We start from the raw sequence: 20,840 nt of genomic DNA, 5'->3' as shown, positions 1-20,840 counted from the left end.
AACACATAAAAAGAAAAAGATAATTATGAAAAGAATTACAATAGACAGTCAAAGAGAAAGAAAGATAGTAAAGAAAAAAAAAGAAACATAAAACTTTTTACAAATTTTTAACAGCTTTTCGGTCGCTCGAAAATTACTCTAAACTGATCTAAATTTTTAAGTAGACCAAAAAATCTGAGGGTCTTAAAAAAAAGTTCAAGTCATCATTAGACGTAATTAAACAAATTTTCTTCATTAGCAGACAAAAACAAAATTTTATCAAAAAATCTACCAATTCTTTAAAAATCCATCAACAAGTTTTAAATATCCATTTTATCAAGGATAATTAGATTTATAAGTACTTCGTTAACGAAGCAATGACAAGCTAACTTCAATTGTTATTTAAAAGGTAATTTCTAAACAACTAAATATCCAATTTTACTTTTATTAACAGTTCCGACTTTTCGACTGTTTGTCAGTATCAGTTAAAGGAAAACTACAGCAAATACACGGCATTAACTGCTGAAAGACTGCCACAAGTAGACCCAATACCCTTAAATATCATTTTAAGATGTCTAAAACTGTTGTTATCAAAGCCGGAAGCTTCAAATTTGGGGTATTGAATATACATGTGCTAGTCTTTCTTCAGCTGTTAAAGCGGTGTATTTCCTGCAGGCTTCCTTTAGAAAAAAAATGAGTTACCTCTTGGTCAGATCTATTTCTGGTGTTAGCACCAGTCAGGTCCTCGGGTTCAGTCTTCACACAATCTAGTACACTTTCTGAAATTACATAAATATTCAGGAATCTAGATGAATAAGACAATAACCAATGATGATACACAAAATTACCCCTTCTGTAATAATTAGTAGTTAAAATGTTTGAACACTAAACGTAATGAAACAACCAATCAAAATTCAACCCAATGTTGATAAGCAAACGAACAAGAAACGTTTATATAAAACTTTGGGAACTAGTGTAATAAACAGTCATTGTCCCCTTCCTCCCTTAGAATTGGTGTACTGTACAGGGATGAGATACAACTAAAGGTTAGTGAGAAATATTTTTAGAATGATATCCATGTCATTAAATAGGTTGAAATTTTATTGTCATATAGCTGACACGAATTTTTAACCAGATATTGCTTATAATTATCCTAGCCTAAGTATGGCAGATGTCCTACTTTAATGGAACATTTTTTTATAAATAAAAAGGCTGTCATAATGTCAAAGTTACAATAATAAGACGTAAAAATGCTTTTTAATAAACACAAACGTTTATCGTAATAAAAAACTAACATAATATCACAAATATAATGATCAATTTTAAATGAATCAATCAATGAAATATGCCTAATAATAAAAAAAAGATGTTTTTCATTAATGCTAAAAATCTGTCAATTTTCTCAGTTTTGTTTATTTTTCTATTTTTGTTATGAAGCTTAAAATATGTGTGTAATACTCAGAAAAATAATAAGTAAAAAAGCCAAAAAATGTGCTAGTGCACAAAAATCCTAGACAATTGAGAGCCCTTTTCCGCCGTTTAAAAAACAGTTTTTTAAATTCCGTATTATTCAAGGAGGGACGGGACATTAGGCTGTTTATTAACTCTATTACCCAGAGCTTAAACTAACGTTTTCTTATTCGTTGGCTCAACAACTTTGGGGACTTTTATTAAATTTTTATTGGTTGTTTCATTAATTTGGGTTTCCAAACGTTTCAACCACTAATTGTAAACGACAGAAGGGGGTAATTTTGTGTATCTGGAATGGTGATGCATATCAATTTATCGGCCTTTAAATCCGTGCATATTATTTTATGTTTTTGATTAAAACGAAAGCAATATATTGTATACTTTAATGCTAAAAATGAATTTTATGGCCACTTAGAAATGAAATTTTAACTATCCCTATTTTATTAAATACTAGCGGCTACACCCCCTAGAAGCCTCTAGGGGCACTGGTATATAGGAGGGGAAAAAGTTCACCTTATCCCATTTAAATTTAAGTTTCAGAAGAGTTAAAAAAATATTTTTTGGGGGGAAGGGGGTGTCGAACCCTCCCAAAAAATAGTTAAAAACCTTCCCAGGACCTTTAAGAAGCTTTACTATAAAGGACAACAATATCGGTTCAGCGGTTAGCGAGATCCTTTGGGACAGACAAAAAACGTTTACTACTTTATATAATAGGATAACGAAAAAGGGAAAGCGCCTTTATACAGAAAAAGAATTGGGAAGGAGAAAGCAGAAATAAGCGGGAGGATTAAAAAAATTGAGTGGGTTGGAAATTTGTTAAGAATGACAATGTGTGTATGTGCGATGGTGGTCTCACAAAAATATAAAAAATATCTATAATTTTTCCTTCTTTTTTTAGCAAGGTCCATATGTAATATATTTCCATTTTTTAACCCTACATATCAGACAAAAATTATATATAATATTGATTTAAGTTGTTTTTATCAGACTTAATGATATTTCTTAATTATAGACCAGCTGCAATATTTATTTTTTAAATTGTCTGCTAGCGATTTTTGTAAGACCTCCATTATAAAGTTTGAATGGGAATCACATGTTCAATCTTGAGCAAACACATTTTTAAACATTTCAAAATTTTTATTTTTTAACCCTTTTCAAGACAATAACATTATTTTAAAGTAGTTGGGGGTATGTGTGTTTGTTCGTCCTTTAAGATATCAAAAAAGAGATGAATTATGTTTTGTAACTTCTAGAAAAGCTTTACGTTGGACCTTGTATGGTTTTAGGCTATTTTTCATTTTAAAAAAGGACCATACGGTTATATATAGAATAAATAAAGTAGCCACAAAAGTCCTTATATATCGTGTTTATACTGCAAGAATTTTTCATGAATTTTAAACCTAATTTGTCAATGAATAAAAATGTATGCATTTTTGAGAGATTTCCTTTTCAGTTGAAAAAGACCCATCTTTTAGAAACATCAAGCTAACAATATTTAGATTATTAAAAAAGAATAGTACACTGTAAAACAGTAGGATGAGAAACTTAGAATAGAAGCTTCTTGTTAAATTACTTTTTCCGTCTAATAGATTAATATTTATTCCAGGGGGGGAGGGGGAGGGGGTTAAAACAAATCGCAATAATAAGCACAAAAAATACACTTCTTTTTGTTTACGCTAATGGGTAAAAAATGTAAATTTTAACATCTTTTGATAACATTAACATTAAGGAAAACATTAAATAAGGGGGTGGAAATATATAACTAGCTGTGTCAAATATAAGTTTGATAATTTTGGGATCAAACATTTATCTGATTGGCTTTATATAATGTACAAAAATAAAAAATCTATGATCTATAACTCCCTATAAATTTTAACTTTGCAATCAGGCCATTTTTATATCTATCTAGCTAGCCATCTAGCAATCTAGCTGACTATCTATATATCTAGCTGGCTATCTGTATACCATAAGCAGCTTGTATAGTGGCTGTCATTATCAGCGAGGCTGACAATTTACGTACATACTATTAATCCATCTATCTAGATAACTTGCTAGCTGGCTATCTATCTATCTGGATACCTAAAGCAGCTTGTGTAGTGGCTGTCATTATCTGCGAAGCTGACAAAAGCTGGTGAACATCCCCTGTTCCATTGTACACTCTTACTTCTGAAACAAATAAAATCATGTTAGATTCAGCGAGAAAATGGTAGTTTTACTTTTAGGGATACTTCAATTTAGAAACACTTTAATTTGGAGATAGTTTTAGAGATATCTTTAGAAACACTTAAGGGATACTTTACGGATACACTTTATAGGAAACTTTTAACTTTTGAATATTAATTCTAATTTTTAAAGAAAACCATTGAAACGTAATAGAAATCTAATCATATAACAATCAAATTTCAATTTAAAGAAAAAAAATAATTGCTTTTAAGTTGGTATATTTATTTTAGGCAATACATCTTTCAATATTAAATTATACTTTTTGGCTGGCCGCGCGATTATCAATTTAGTATACTTTATTTAATTGTGCTTGATTAATTTTTGTTATTTCATTTAATATTCATAAATCTTTTTTTACATACCTGGATCTAACAAAAGCATCTTGCTAACTCAAATAGTCAATCTTTGCCATTTATTTAACAAGAAAACAAACACTGTTTACTAAAAATTCAGCTGATTTTTTATTTACCTTTAGAAACAGCTGATCGCTAGACCTTTTAGGATAGCAATCAGGAATCATAAGGGATATGACAAGACGATTTACTGTAAATTATTTTCATAATATTTTATTCATTCTTGCATTTATTTTGTTTTGGAAATATAAAGAACGAGTAGATTGATTCAAGTTGTCGTTGGCTTCTCCCTTCCATTTGATAAGTAAGAAATCAGTTTTATAAATTAACGAATAAAAATTTTATATTTTATGCATTTTATTAATTTATAACACTCTTCAATATAAACACTGAAATCAAAACAAAGAATTATTGAAAATTTTAACATTTGTTAGAAATATTCAGGGATATGTCATCAGCAATTTAAATCAATTAAATGTTACTTTTTAGTGAAGTTTTATTCAAGGGAAGAAGTGGACAATCTTAATCTACATTCCTTTCTTTTCCTAAAAATTAGAAACAAAATTAAACATTACATGACTTAAATCGAAGGATATAATAAATCCCGTTTCATGAAAATAATGAACTCTGTATGATATGAAATCGGGGATAGCACAATAGATGGTAAATTAAACTTTCTCCCAATTCTCATTTATATAATCAAGTATTTTTGCCATTTCGGGATGAAGAAAGGTTTGAAATTAATTTAACTACACTTATCCCTTCCCTCCCTGAGTATATATAAAATGTAGTATAAATAAAAATAAATATCTAGTGACAATGAAAATTTATATCCAATTCTTATAAAACATATGTTTTAAATAATCTTAGCTTATATATTTTCATATTTTAACAAACTTATTAAATTTATTCATTTAAATTTTATTCATTATATATTTTTTTTATCTTGCAAAGAGTATAACTTAAAATTTGTCTCTTTGCATTTTAAATATATACTGGTAATCGATATATTATTACTTGGATGTTGCACCAGATTTTCATGCCTTCTGATAAAGTTATGGACCCCTTTACCCCATCTCCTCCCCTCCTACTGGATTAACGAACTGACCATTAAATGAGGTCCATAATAGCAAGTTAAATTGACGAAAATTTCCCCCTGTCAATATAACCACGTATATTACGGTTAAATAGGTCTTTTAAAGCATTTTTCTGCCCCTCCCTCTTTGTATAAGAGTCCCTAGATGCTAATGGTACAATTGCTAGTGAGTATAATAATACTGTTAGTTAAGTTATTTTTTTCAATACAAGTGTAGCTCCATAAAGCAAACACCCTAAACAATTACAGCATAGTTTTTCTAACGGACAAATGTATTTCAATTACAATTTTTTGCGCTGTTTTCCTTTTTCTCCATACAACAAGTAGATCACAATAAAAAAGGTATAAATAACAAATATACATTATTTATATTATGTGTTTGGCTATTAAAATTTTAATGCTCTGGTATTTGATTCTAATTGTCCGCTATTAACTGAGTACATGGGGGTATTTAGAGTTTAAGAGTGCCATTTGGTATCAGCATAAATCAGAATTTAGCCACGCCAAACAAAAAAAAGTGTTTGTTGGTTTTTCTTTTTGGGGGTTGCACAGTGCATTATTTATGGAGTTTTTTTTTAGCTAAATAGATAGGACAATGGGAAATAAATTAATATAGCGGAGGGGAAAAGGTTGTATATTTATTTAAATTATAATTCCATGTATTAGCCCTTTTTTTATATTTATCTAGTTTGATCTAATAAAATTGAAACCTACAATTTTTGTATGACATCTAAATAAAGTGGGTAAATACAAATTATGCTTTAATTGTAACATGAACTAAATCGATTAAGTATGTTGAATATATTTTGATTGTGCTTAAAGACATAAAGAAGCTTTTGATTTTAAAAAGCCCAAATTTAATCATAATTTTCTATAGTGCAAGGGAAAATCCGCAGAGGAGAAAAGAAGCTATAAATTGACCCATCGTTTGAAAAGATGTTTTTGCCTTCTAGTTGCAATTAATCAGTAGCAACCTATTCTAATACCAAAATACTTTTAAAAAGTAGGAGATATAAAAATCTACAACTAAATCTTCCCCTCAATAATTTTCATATAGCTGCAGTAACGATCATTTCATATTGTCCTAAAATTGCTTTTTTAAGATGAATTGCAATTTGCTAAATTGAAAGAGCACTGTTTGAAAAACTGTAGGGGGTTTAATCACTTAAGATGGATAAATATTGCACAAATGGTGGTTTGTCTGTCTGTCTTTCTGTTTGTCTCTTTGTTAAGTCTAATGTCTTTCTGTCTATTTGTTGATATTTTTTAACCTGTTTGTTTCTATGTATGATTTGTATTTTTAGGCTTAATTCTTCTATGATTTTCAATTTCAGTAAAATATACCAGAACTTCAAAATCTGATTTCTTACTTTTAACATTTTATGTTCATACATCCATTTCAAGAAGAAAAATAATTAGTATGAGAAAAATATGTTAGTAACCATTCAGAGAGACACTCAAAATTTCACACATCTGACATAAAAGGAGAACAATCGAATTTAGCATCTTTAGTTATGCCACTGCTTTACAAAAATTGTATTCGTTGGTTTATTTTTCCCTGCTTCAAACTTTTTATCCCTTCTGCAAGGTATAAAGAGGTAAACATGTTTCAAAAGAAAAGTGCGTAGATTAATTTAACACTGAATGTCCTCTCCCTCCCTGTTCTTTTTGCTGTTTTGTTATCTTTGCCTAAATCTTAAATATTTGATAATACTAAAGGTAGAAAAAGTAAAATTTGCTATCTGATGTATTGATAATTGCTATCCCTAACTATCTTTCTATCTTTTTTTACAATTATAATTTTCATATTTAATTTCGAAAGATAGTAATATGTCCATTAATATTTACTATTATACAACTTAACTAATTCGGCATTGCTTTACAATCAAGCCTTATAAGAATCTGAAGTAGGTTTTAGGCTATATTATACCTTGTTAACCATTCGCATACTTCGAAGTTTTTTGTTTTTTTTTCAGAGAGATAAAGATAGAAATAAACTATAAACAAATTATCTCTAAAATTTAAAACATATATAGCCAAAAAGGTTTAAATTTTGCATAGAATTGGGATTAATTTTAACTACCAGTGGTCTATCCTTACATCCCAGAGTTTAAGATATTCAGAAGTGAATTCACCTTTAGGGGATAATTTCCTCGGTGTGCCTAACCTTCCCCACATTATTACATTAACAAATAATAGGTGTCGCAAATTATTGCAACAATCAGCTAATTTTCCCTTACTAGCGACTTTGCCCCTAGAGGCCTCCATTATATTAATAGTTTTAAAAAGATATCTTTTGGAGATTGCTCTACTGTTATAAACCTTCCTAGAAGCTATGAGAAGCTACATAGTAAAGGAGAACCTTTCTGGTTCAGCGGTGAGCGAGATCTTTTACACATAAACACAGATCCTATTGCTTTCATATAAATATTACATAACACCCCCCCCCCCTCTCCGTAATCATATGCTAATTATATTGCAACTATTCCGAAATGCGGAATTTAAGGCACACTTAATTTTAAAACTCTTGCCAAATTTGTTTTAAACCTTAACAACACAATTTTGGTTGTCCATCGATTTCCACAAGAAATCTTTTAGAACGTCCCAAATAATACAATCGAAAAGGTCGTTTACTTTGATAGTATAATTCCAGTCCTAATTTTGTGTGTATACTATTTTAGTAATTATTCGATGATCTATTAAGATTTTGTTCAGATATATAATTTTGCAAATTCTTTTTCATAAATAAACTTATCTTCAGGAAAACATCTTCTCTGTAATTAAATCTTGTCTGTACGTTTTTCCTAATTGTAAAGTCACAAGCATGTATATTGAAAACCCTAGCGAAATATTTTCTAATTCTTTTGTTGATGTCCTTTTATTAAAATCGCCTAAAAATCAACTAGTCATTAAAAATTTTAAAAATATATTCTATTTTTTTCCATAAACTTTTGCTGCCAATGATTACGTCTAAGTAAAAATGTTTCGTGTCGACTATCCTAAAAATACCCGACTTAAAAAATATCAAAAAAGGAACAATTGTTGATCTTAAAATTTATACAGTTTTAGTTTATGTAAGGTCAGGGGAGGTTCCCTTCCCAAAATAGTTATATAAAAAACCTTCGCCGTAAAGAAGAACTATATTGGTCCAATGGTAAGATACAGACAAACACACAAAGAATGACATCCTCTTAATTCCGAATATAAAACACTGCAGATTTTATGGAGTTACAAATAAATAAAAACTGTTTACAAAATGTACAAAACCTGTAGATTATTATGGTTTATCTTTTTAAAATATGTATTTGACTAGCTAGTATACCATAAAGTTTTCAGATTTAACCCATTTTCTTAAAGAAAGACTACTTTCCCTTTTTACTAGATGATTCTTTTCCTAGAAGTTTCCTAACCATTTATTAAATAAATTTTCTTAAAACTTAAACTTGAAATGTACTTTTAATTATAACGATGGTCACAGGTGATCTGTAGAACCAACATTTTAGATTAATACCAATTAAGAGTGTTTTTTTAAGATCAAGTTTAAATTCAGTTGCTTTAAATAGCAAAATTTTATTTCAGATTAAAGTCAATTTTAACATATTTTGCTAAATATTTACACTAGATGTGTTATTAAGCCTTAACATATCGCTATACTAATAATGACACTATTATTGATATATTCTTATTTTGCCATCAAAAAAGGCATATTTGCGGGTTTGAAATCACACCTAAAAAGTCTCAAATAAATCAGGGACGTAGGGGTAATGGAAAATAAATAAATCTTCACCCATATAGCTCCAAGACTCCCAACCCAAAATTTTCCCTTATATGAATTGCATGAAGGTTGATTTCAAATCCTATTCCATATATTCCTGGTTATTAGTGACTGATAAATGAGAAGAATTAGAGGAAATATTAATATGACATCCTATCCCTTTTATCCCTGGTTATTAGTGACTGATAATGATTATAAATGAGCACAATTAGGTTAGATTCCGCCGCTCATTAAAAGTCAATCTACCACTAAAACCGACAAGTATTTTTAAAACGTATTTGTAGCGTAGCTTCGCCACTAAAACTTATAGGACCTGCAACTCCTGGAATGATATACTCCCTTAGGATCTAGAGGCTCTCTAATCAAAAAGGAAAGATGGAGGCATATAAGTAGCGTAAAACCATCCTTAAATCTAAAACCATCACTAATATGAAGCTTTCAAAATAAGAAGAACTAAATAATTTCAGTATTTATTGAATTCTAAAGCTTAGGACATAAAAACTCACTACTTAATAGTATAGGATAATTGATAATCATTATACGTTTTAAAAGGCTGATTTGACTGACATTTGTGTCGATATTATGCTTAAAACATTCATTGTATGTACAAAAAAACAGACCTATAATGTTATTTGATTTTTAGAATATAAGTCCCTGTACTCTGTTTAATAACAGCTAAGCTATAATTATTTAATGATACAAATAGTTTTCTATAATTATTAGTAGAGCTGCAACTCTATAAACAGAGTCTGTACGTTTGTCTTTAATTTACGTAATAGAGAAAGGTAATACGTTATTCTAATCAAATTTAATCATATTAGAAAAAAGACAAATTTTTACTTCAAATTTTTTTTGTAGATTTTTTGACCCCCAACTCTCAAATTTGGCCTTTTTGTTTCCCTATTAAAAAATAACAAGGACAATTATACAGTGATCTAAAGTGATAAGAAAATAACCAATAAATTAATATTCGTCACAAATGATGATTTACAAAATTACCCTTTCTGAAGTTTACAATTAGTGGTTGAAACGTTTGGAAACTCAACCAAATGAACCGACCAATCAGATGTTTTAATGAAAATTGCAAAAAATTACTTTTTATGACGTACAGACGGATATACAGAGTAGCTGCGCTACTAAAATTTGGTGATTGGAATTTCCCTGCTCAAATTTCTTGAATTTTTGTTCAATTGGTGGAAACAATTTTTAGGCATCAGAGGTGTCATCACAAACAAAAAAACTTTTAAAGCAGCAAATAGTGCCTAATAAAAAATTACTTCATACAATTCAAATGACCAATGATAAGCCAGTATACATTTATATTGACCAATTAAATTTACAAATAATTCTTTCTCCAATAATTATGTTAAATTTTGCATTTTGTAAGTAATAATCTAAAGAAAGAAATGTAGATAAAATCAAGCTCAATGTAGATAAAATAAACAATCGGCTAAAAAGCAAAATCTGCTGTTTTGTGGAAACTTCGCGGTAAAATTGAAATGAGATTAATGCTTTTTTTAGTTTTCTTCAGCTTTAGATTTCGAATAGAATCTCTTATATAATGCTAATCTTAAGATTTAAGAATTTAAGTTGATACTAGAAACCTAAACCTACAAAGTTCTTATCTTTACATATATTGGCCTATTACTTTTTTAGTATCATGTTGATATAATAACAGCACCAAGGCTATCTTTATTTTTGTTATATAGAATTGAGAAGAAAAAAAAAACAATAAGCCAAAGTCATAAAATGAGTAAAATTATTAAAATCATAAATTCGACAATACCCAGGGATAAAAGGATATATAAGTTTCAATAAAATAATAAATTATTAAAGAATAAATACCATTATGGCTTTAGGTCGTATGAGGAAGGTATTTTTAAGAAATCAATTGCTACCTGTTGTCTAATAGTGACAACTAACGTACATACATGACTATTACTAGTAGCTTCGCTACTGCTTGTATAAAAATTATGACGCCTCGCGGGCATACTTAAATATTCTAGGCTAATATACACCATAAATATCTAATAAAAACATTCTCACAAAACAGTCAAATTTTGAATAGCGAATCTGCTATTAGGGAAAGTTTTAGGTAGCGTATTTTTTATTTATAGATCTTTTTCTTGTTGTAGTATAGTCTAAAGTGTTATCATGTATAGACTATAAAACTTGATATAACCATTCTCCCCAAAATTGATAACTACGAGGATCAAGCTTTCTTGCATAAGTATTGAAGAATGGACATATTTCTCAAAGTTATCAAAGCCAGGGAGGAAGAGGACATTGGGCTATTTATTACACTAGTCCCAAAAGTTTTATAACAACGTTTTATTATTCGTTGGCTCAACAACCTTGGGGACTTTGATTAAATTTTGATAGGTTGGCTCATTAAGTTGATTATCCAAACGTTTTAATGCCTAAATGTAATCTACACAAGAGGGAATATTGGGGATAATCTTGTACATCAATTTATTGTCCATTGTCTTATCCCTTTAGATCCCTGTATCAATGCAATGTTTGTTTGTAAGCACGCTACAGTCAAGGGCTACAATTTGCAAGTATAATACAAGAGTTGTAAACCTTTAAAACTTCCATTTCTAATACTTCTTTCAACAGTAAAATCACAATATTAAACCAGACAAGCTACAGCAAAAATGATACTGCAATGCTTAGGCATGAAAAAACCAAGGATGGACCTATAATTATGTGGCGAAAATCCGGTTCTGATTTGTTTATTTATATGTGAGTATGAGTCATGCTTTAATTTGCAGTAAATATGCAACTTGAACGAGGATAATAATAGTCATTTTTGGCGAAAAAAAGGCAACCTTAAATTTAATGTTCTCTTTAAAGGTGGATTTTGCCAAAAGGGAGTGATATTCCAAAATAAGAAAACCTATTTAAAAAACAACTAATTTAAGAAATTATCGTTAACATAAAATATATCGAGTTTTTAAGAGATTAAATATCCCAAGCATATCTACTTTATATGTAAGGTATCTTTTTGCAGATTTGATATCTTTGCTACTTATTGACAAAATCATCCTTGTTGCGTGAAATACTTGATGACTATAAGAAATGGATTCATTACACAGCCTAAAGAATGGGGTTTAAATAGCCAGAAAATTAGTTTAACATAAGATATTAGCGGGGGGTGTCCAGTCACCCCTTCTTTGTTATTAGCAGGAGATGTCCAGTTTTATATATTACTTTGAATATGAATGCAGCCCCCCCCCTTCTTTGTATATAAATAGGGTTATAGTTAGAGATACTTAACAAAACAAAGATGAAAACATCCATAAAAGTAAATTCAATGTCCAACATCTACTTACAAATACAACAAGCTTCAGACAGTGTACACAATTGCCCTATGGATCAATATTTAAAGAATCCAAGTCAATAGGAAAAATCTGCATAATATTTGAAATTTTCTTTTAAAAAGCTGTCATACCAACAAGACTAAATTTTGCTACGATTTTAAAATTAACAAGGATGACAACATCCATAAAAGCGAAGCTCTGAAACGGTAGGACAAACGGACATTAACACTTGTATAATGTCAGAACTGAATAATCATAATGCGAATGTATAAGAGTCAAAGCAAAATTGTAATTAAATTTGTTGAAAAACTGCTTGATACAGGATAATGATTATGGACATACTTACATTTTTAGGACTTGATTATAGAGTTGCTTTGCTAATAATATTGTACTTTGTTGTCCCAGGAATCAGTATACCAAAAATCAGACCAATCGGATAAATAGGTCACAAACAAATTTGTTGTTAAAAATGTTTAAAAAATCAACAATTTTAAAATGGACGTACGGACATTCTGGTGATGATTATAGAGTTGCTACGCTTTCTAACTCGTACCTAACTATTACAGGAATCACCATGCAAAATTTGAAATCGATAGGACTATTCTAACATCCCTAAATTAACGAAAAAAGCTATTTAAAAAAGTAAAAAAATCAACATGTTTAAAATGGACGTACGGACATTTTGGAAATGATTATAGAGTTGCTACGCTTTCTAAATCGTACCTAACTACTAAAGGAATCATCATGCAAAATTTGAAATCGATAGGACAATTCTAACATGTCTAAATTAACGAAAAAAGCTATCCGTTACGGACGGACGTACGGACGGACCGACCCTAATTATAGAAAAGCTTCGCTTTTAAAAATTGTTGTTTCTGGAGACCAAATGCAAGGATTGAAATTCATAGAAAGAATCCAAATAAATATTGCTATTATGAGACTAGCACAAATGTATAAAGCCCGCATATTGTTGTTAATTTCCAAATGGGCGGAAAACTAATCAAAATGTTGTGAGATGTGTGCCTATTGCCCCTCCCCCTTACATCCATCCATCTATCTGTCTATCTATCTATCTATCTGTCTATCTATTTGTGTTTCTGACAGACAGACATTTTAAAAATAGCAAAATATTTAATGAATAAATTTATAGTATAGATGTATAACCAGACAACTACTTGGACCCCCCTGTTAAGGACCATTTTCGTCTGCTAGCAAATTGCTTTCAGCTCTTTTGTAGCGACTTGGCTTTGTTATTATTCCCGACGTTAAAGGTTGATTTTCAAAGACCCAATTGAAAGTTGGCACAGGGTTCTTGGAAAGGGGACGTACAGTTTTTTAACCCCTTCTCCTCTATTGTTTTTTTTGCCTAATGGGTAAAATAATTAAACTAAGTTTGAATTCTGCCAAAAATAATAATTATACCAGAATAATTCAAATATTGATGCTGAAAAACAATTATTTTTGCCGTTATAAGGGTTTTAGGTAGGCATGAAACATAAAATAATTTGCTTTATGTATTTAAATTTTAACAATATTGAATACACATACACCCAACTTCCTTTAGTCAAGCTATCTGACCAATTTAGGTGTTCTTGCAATATTGTTAAAAATAATATTTTTCCTATGAAAGAAAAGAATCTTTTATATTGATTACAGTTCAATCTTATTTTCTGAGGTAAGAAAAGAACTTTTAATATAAAATTTATCACATAGACTTTTTAGTTTAATCAATTTTAAAAATATTTTTTTTTAACATAGTATTAGTTTGTAGTTTTGTGCGTGTGCATATCCCCTCCCTAAATTTATTTTCTGACTAATAATCATTTCACCTCGTGTCAATCAAAGCCGGACGGACGGACAGACCAACTAAATTAATGGGAAGCGTAGCTTCTCTTAAACTTGTAAGAGTAAATAAAATAGTCTGTAATTTCATGTTTATATTATGGTTATTATTATTAAAGGTAGACTTTAACGCAATAGAGAAAGATGTCTAAATTTATAGGTATAATAACCAAAGATACAGGTATAGGACAATGTAAGAAACATGAATCTAAGCTACACCTTAAAGAGCCTATATAAAAGTAGTAGTTGGTTTTTTCAATTCAAAAATCCTAGAATTATATAAAAATACTTTTATATGTATAAAAAAAAACTATAACTATAAAAATTTCACCAAAAAAAATATGTAGGAACTTATTTGGTGATAAAAGACCTAGCCAAAAAGAAGGGCCGCTTTTAATGGCTTAAATGATAGCAGATTTTTCATTAAATGGATATAGCATAACTTTTTTTGCAGTAAAATATAATATTCACTTTTGTAATCATTTTAATGTAAGAGGTACATTAAAACTTGTTGCTTTATTACTTTTTGCTTTACGCTTTAAGGCCTGTTTGAAACTAACTCACTACAAATCAAGTAGATAATAAACATTTCAAATGCTTTATCCATATAGATTAAATATAATTTATTCATTGGGACAAAAAAAGTAAAATTATAGCCATGCTTATTTTATCTCTTTTATCACATAGATTTAGACAGCTATCCTATAGAGTAAAGTAAGAGGATGTATGTGTATCTGTATAAATATAAAATTATATCTCATAAACTGCTAAACCGTTCTGATTACAATTTTCAGACAAGAATAAAATAATGCAGGTTTTAGGCTATTTAAGGTTTTCAGAGACAAATTTATAACTATACACATTAAGTTAAATTAATTTACAACCCCTACTTTCTCTCAATATTTAAGTTACCTTATACAGAATATGAAATAAGCTTTGGGAGAAGATTTAAAAACTGTTCTCGATTAGCTGTCTGTGTGTCTGATTTTATCTGTTCTACAGATTAACATTTGATGTTAAAATTTGGTAAAAACTTTTTATGAGATTACACCCAATATATACATTAGCTACGTTCCCACAATAAAGCCAAAAAATTACCACTGCCTGCCCTTTAATTCTTGAGAAAAATGTAATGCTTCCTGTATGTTAAGTTAGGTTAGGTTAAGTATGGTTTTTAAAAGTCTTACAGTTTCAGATCAAGGACTTAAGCCTTATGATTTGTGTGTCTCTATATCTCAGAAAAGGCTTTACCTAACGTTCAACAACTTTTTAGGAAGCATATTTAGCCTCCTTAAGAGGGAAAACCTCCCCTCCCCCCCTCCAAAAAAAGGGAACAAACCTTCCAACCCAAAAGTTTTGCTGTATTTAAAAACATATTTATTTATAAACATAAATATAAAATCAGCTTTATATGGGCTATATACTATACTTTCTTACTTTTAAATTTTTTCAGCCTACTCCCTTTTTGGTAGCTTAGATAGATAGATAGATACATTTTTATGATAAGGCCTTTACTTGCAAAATTTTAAAAGAGAAAGCAGATAGAGAGATAGATTAGTTAGCAAAATATATAAAATAAAGATTGCAAAAACAAAGTAGATTATGTTTCAAATGAATGAAAAAGCTAACAATATTTCCAGATTAAATAAGAACAGTAGACTGTAGTACAGTAAAGTTGTTGGTGAACAGACAGACCTTTGTTATAGAGAAGCTGCGGTACTTAAAATGATTAGAATGTTATTTTGAACTTTATCTAAATAATGCAAAAACAATATATTATGTATTTGGGCTTACTATAAATAAAAGTATAGGCATTCTGGGTAAAGTAATAAGATGAATGCATGTAAGTTTGTGTGCTGAGTAAAATTTGGAAACCACTGAACAGATTCGTTTATAATTTTAAGAGTAGCAAAAGCCAGTAGATGGATTTAGGCTGTTTTGAAAAATCCAAAGACATTTTTCAATATTAACTTTTCTTTCAATTTTTTTTCTTCAAAGACGCTTGATTGAGTCATATTTCTTAAAATGAACGTTTATACGTTGTAGATATAGGTTTCTAGCTGCAAAACTGTCCCTAAATCCCTGTTGGCTACTGGCCGCGCCAGATGCATATCTTAATATATTCATGAGAGAATAACTACACCCCAAATTGTTGGGTTGTGCAGGGATGGAACAATGGAGGATGATTATGTGTCAAGTTCTTACTCTTGGTGGCTCTTGTATTTAGGGAATGCTTTGATCATATAGGGATAGCATATTGGATTGTAAATTGCTGTTGCACCCAATGTTTTATAACCAAGAAATCTTATTCGTTGGCTAGAAAACATTGGTCACTTTTATTGAATTTTGATTGGAAACCAGCAAAGTCCTAACTTTTTAGCCAATAATATTGAATCATAGAAAGGGTATTGTTGCTTACAATCATTAAAGATGTACATGATAAATTCATTGCCAAATAGATCCCAATAGAAAATTGACAAATTAATAAGTTTTAACAAAACAGAAATTCGAACCTGTTACTTAAACAACAATATTATCATGAAGCTATAGGTAATGTTTAGACATTTGTGTTAAACTTACCTTAAAAAATTATAAGACATAATATATTAATGTCATTCAGATTTAGAATATTTAAATCTTTGATTTATTTTGCATTTTTTTAACATTAAGACAGGTGGGAAAAGTGATTTATAAATTAGATGCTATCTAAAATTATACAAAAGTAGTAAAGATAGATAAAACATAATTATCATATAGAATTTAATCTCTATAGCAGATAAATGGACTGACAGACAAACAAATACAGAGGAGCTTCACTTCCAATATATCAATTGTTTGCTAGTCAAAAAAAAAACTTTTTGTAGATTTGCATAAAAACTATTAAAAAGAGTTAACAGGTGTCAACTCAGGCCATGACCTGTTTCACCCAACGGTGTTCCTGTAAGCTAACAAAAAAAACACAATCTTAAGTTTAGCTATTTACTGGAGTATGAATTCATTTTTATGGATCTAAATCTTAACTAAACTGTGTTGCCCCAAGCCTCTAGGGGCATTCTAAAGAAATGAGAGGATAGTAGAAAAAATAAACCACCTAATAAGTGTCATTACAGAGAACAAATTCTGTTAGATCAGCCATTTTCTAGAGATTTAAATTTGGTATTTATATTAATGACATTTTGACTTTTGTTAAGCATTTGACATATTTTCGAACATTTTTCCACAAAAAAAATTGGACGATTTTTTAGTTATTTTGTTGTGACATCATTTGACATTTTTGACCTAACTCGGCTACTGAATAGAATATAAACAAACAATTTCATTTCTAAACATTTTAACCATATATCATACTTGTAAACTTTATAGAGATAAAAACAAATACAATTATGGCCCAAAAGTAGCGCAGCTAATGTAGGAAAGTATTATTGCATCTCTGATAAGCCTTTTTTTTCAAATTGACTAGCCGAAAATTAATTGTTTATTTGATTAAAATTCATTATCATTCAATATGTTATAGTAGACTTTTTAGAGATAAAAACAAATACAATTATGGCCCAAAAGTAGCGCAGCTAAAATAGGAAAGTATTATTGCATCTCTGTTAAGCCTTTTTTTCAAATTGACTAGCCGAAAATTAATCGTTTATTTGATTAAAATTCATTATCATTCAATATGTTTTATCAATAATATGATATGAAGTGATAGAAAAGAAAGAGGGGAAAAAAGAGATAGACAGGGAGAGAAAAAGAGAGAGAGAGGAAGAGATTAAGGATAAGTTTATATGATAGAAAGTTTGACCAGCCCCTCCCTTTTTTACAACCCTCTTATCTTCAATTACCCACCCCCCCCCCTCTTTCTCCTATAAAATCTTTTATTACATCATTTGTAAACTCCTCCCCCCCTCCCCTCAATTTTCATTCAATCATTCACCTGACCCCACCCCCCTCCCCCCTTCCCACACCCCAATCTGATCAAAAGAATTAGAAGGCACTTGTAGTCTGATAAACAAATAGGAAATTCACGTCATAGCCAAAGACAACAAAAAGGGAACCTACTCTGCAAATAAGTCATTTGTAAATTACTTTATACTTATCCCCAATGATGGTAAACATAATTATCCCTTCTGTAAATTGAAAGTTTTTGTCCAAGTTTTGGATACTAGAAGTTAGAACCAATAAATCAAAATTTTAATATTTTGGTTACCAGTGTTTTTACAGTCTAAAATCACCTCCCTCCCAGGGTTTAAGTACATAAAAAAGACTTTGTAGTTTACCCGTTCTGTGACGTCAAAAACATTTCATTTGTTTCTTAAAATCTTCTTTAATATTTGTTTTTCCTGTTCTACTATTTGTTTTCAGAAAAGCTCTCCCCAATCCCTTTTCTGATGGATAGATTAGCCTTATGTATGAAATCTAAGCATAAAAAGACTGTACATATTAAAAATAAGTTTATCATCTTTTATTGCGTAGTTTTTAAAGCATATGATAATTTAAATATGTTCTTATTATACCTTAGAGGCAAAATTTGTATATTTTGAAAACTAAACGATAAAAATTATAATTTTTTTACACTACACATTTCCAAAGTACAACCCTTTTATTTTGTAAAGTCCTTTTAAGTTATAATCCATGTCAATAAGAAAAAAAGGGGGAGGGGGGGGGGCTTTTAAATTTGATAAGAGCTGGGAAAGAAGAGAAAGGGAAGGGGGGTAAAATCATTAGGCAAAAAGTTGGATAAAAGGGTTATGCGAAAATCACAAGGGGTAATATTATGTAGTAAGTAAGAGTATTGTAATAGGGGAGGGAAGAGGTTATTAAGATTTAGATATGGGGAGTATGTTTGTTAATATGAAGGGGTACAGTGATAGGACAATTTATGATAGAAAAATCTTCTCCCGCTCTTTGTATGTATCATTAGAATCTTTAAGGGGTGTAAATTTCAGCACTATTGACTTTTCCCTGTCTGGGTATTTTCAGTGAGAGAGAGAGGGAGAGAGAGAGAGAGAGAGAGAGAGAGAGAGAGAGAGAGAGAGAGAGAGAGAGAGAGAGAGAGAGAGAGAGAGAGAAAGAGAGAGAGAGAGAAATGAATGTAGCTGCGCTACTAATGGACTTTTCCCTGTCTGGGTATTTTCAGTGAGAGAGAGAGAGAGAGAGAGAGAGAGAGAGAGAGAGAGAGAGAGAGAGAGAGAGAGAGAGAGAGAGAGAGAGAGAGAGAGAGAGAGAGAGAAAGAGAGAGAGAGAGAGAGAAATGAATGTAGCTGCGCTACTAATGGATATAAAAGTCCTTGTTCTCTCCTATATGTGAACTGTCTACTTATCTATGTTTACATCTAAAATCTTTCAATAAAGGCTACAATCAAGCAGTTAGAGTAGAGAGAGAGAGAGAGAGAGAGATGAAGAAGGAAAAGAGAATAAAAGATAAATAGATAGATGGATAGAGAGCGAGAGAATGAACGAGAAAGAGAAAGAAAGAAAGAAAGATAGAGAGAGAATACAAGATGGATAGATAGAAATGCATACAGAAAGATAGCTAGACTTTATGAAATAGAAAAAGGAAAATTTAAAATCAATAGGTTTATACAAGATAGATAGAAAGATGGCTAGACTTTATGATATAGAAAGAGAATAATACAAGATAAATAGATAGATATAAAGATAGCAAGACTTTATGATTTAGAATAAGGTAGTTAGATAAAAGATTGATATATAGACAGAAATGTGGATAGATAGATAGATAGAAAGATAGCTAGACTTTATGATGTAGAAAAAGGTATATACAAGATAGATATATAGATAGATAGCATGATAGCTAGACTTAATGATTTAGAATAAGGTAAGTAGATAAAAGATTGATATATAGACAGAAATGTGGATAGATAGATAGACAGAAAGATATCTAAACTTTATGATATAGAAAAGTGTATATACAAGATAGATAGATAGATAACATGATAGCTAGACTTTATGATATAGAAAAAGGTAGATACACGATAGATAGATAGATAGAAAGATAGGCAGACTTTATGATGTAGAAACAGGTAGAGACATACACCCCAGGACCCCAACGATTGTCATCTTTATGTGAATATATCATGGGTATAAGGACAGGTCAATGAACATTATTTTTTTTCAATTTACAGTAAATCAAATATTAAATTATGGAAAGCCTCTATTATAAAAATTAATTCCCCAATTGATTTACACATTAATCATAGAATATATTTGAAAAGTGTTATTGTTTGACGTTCGGTCATAACCAAATTATAGAACAGCTGCACTACTTTAAAACAAGAAATACTGTATGTTTCTTTAACCCTGATAAATATATGTAAATTTATATTTTATTCAATATTAAGCATAAATATCAAAGTTTCTCAGTTACTTTACAGACATTGAGAGAGAGAAGGAAAAAGAGAAAGAAATCGAGAAATCGAGAAAGAGAGAAAGAAAGATATATAATATATATATATCAAAACACCTAAGAAAGTTTTTGCAACTCCTATATAAGAAAGGCATCAAATCCAATATATTTAAAATTATAATTACTAATCTAAATTTTTTATCTGCTTTAATAGATAGATAGATAATTAAATCCAAAAAATATCAAAAGACAAATATTTAGAAAGCTAAATAGATAAATTTAAACAAGGAAAACCGTATTCAAAATTTAAAGGATTTTAAAAATGAGAAAAAGCAAACAATCTAAGTGATAGTTATTATAATATTTAAGGGAACAGACATTGCAATGCATTGGTAGAACAATTTGATATCAATTTCCCATGTGA

At 29.8% G+C, this 20,840-nt stretch overlaps 1 protein-coding gene across 6 annotated transcripts in view; it reads right to left on the bottom strand.

Moving 5' to 3' along the window:
* LOC145323722 (uncharacterized) overlaps window positions 1–20,840 on the bottom strand; it is a 174,989-nt gene that overhangs the window by 110,103 nt on the left and 44,046 nt on the right. For all 6 annotated transcript variants that reach the window (XR_013881074.1, XR_013881073.1, XR_013881075.1 and 3 more), the window contains exons 8-9: window positions 3,529–3,615; window positions 682–758 (exon numbers count right to left, since the gene is read on the bottom strand). Coding sequence is in view for 2 of the 6 variants with exons in the window: in XM_080166204.1 (XP_080022330.1) it covers window positions 682–758; window positions 3,529–3,615 (164 nt within the window). In the remaining 4 variants the exon portion in view is untranslated. The remainder of the gene's footprint in view (window positions 1–681; window positions 759–3,528; window positions 3,616–20,840) is intronic.

The sequence above is a fragment of the Acartia tonsa genome, chromosome 7 (assembly GCF_053477335.1).
Source record: "Acartia tonsa isolate MP-2025a chromosome 7, ASM5347733v1, whole genome shotgun sequence".
Lineage (NCBI taxonomy): Eukaryota > Metazoa > Arthropoda > Copepoda > Calanoida > Acartiidae > Acartia > Acartia tonsa.
Note: the sequence above shows the minus strand (reverse complement) of the source record. Positions and strands in the feature narration are given on the sequence as shown.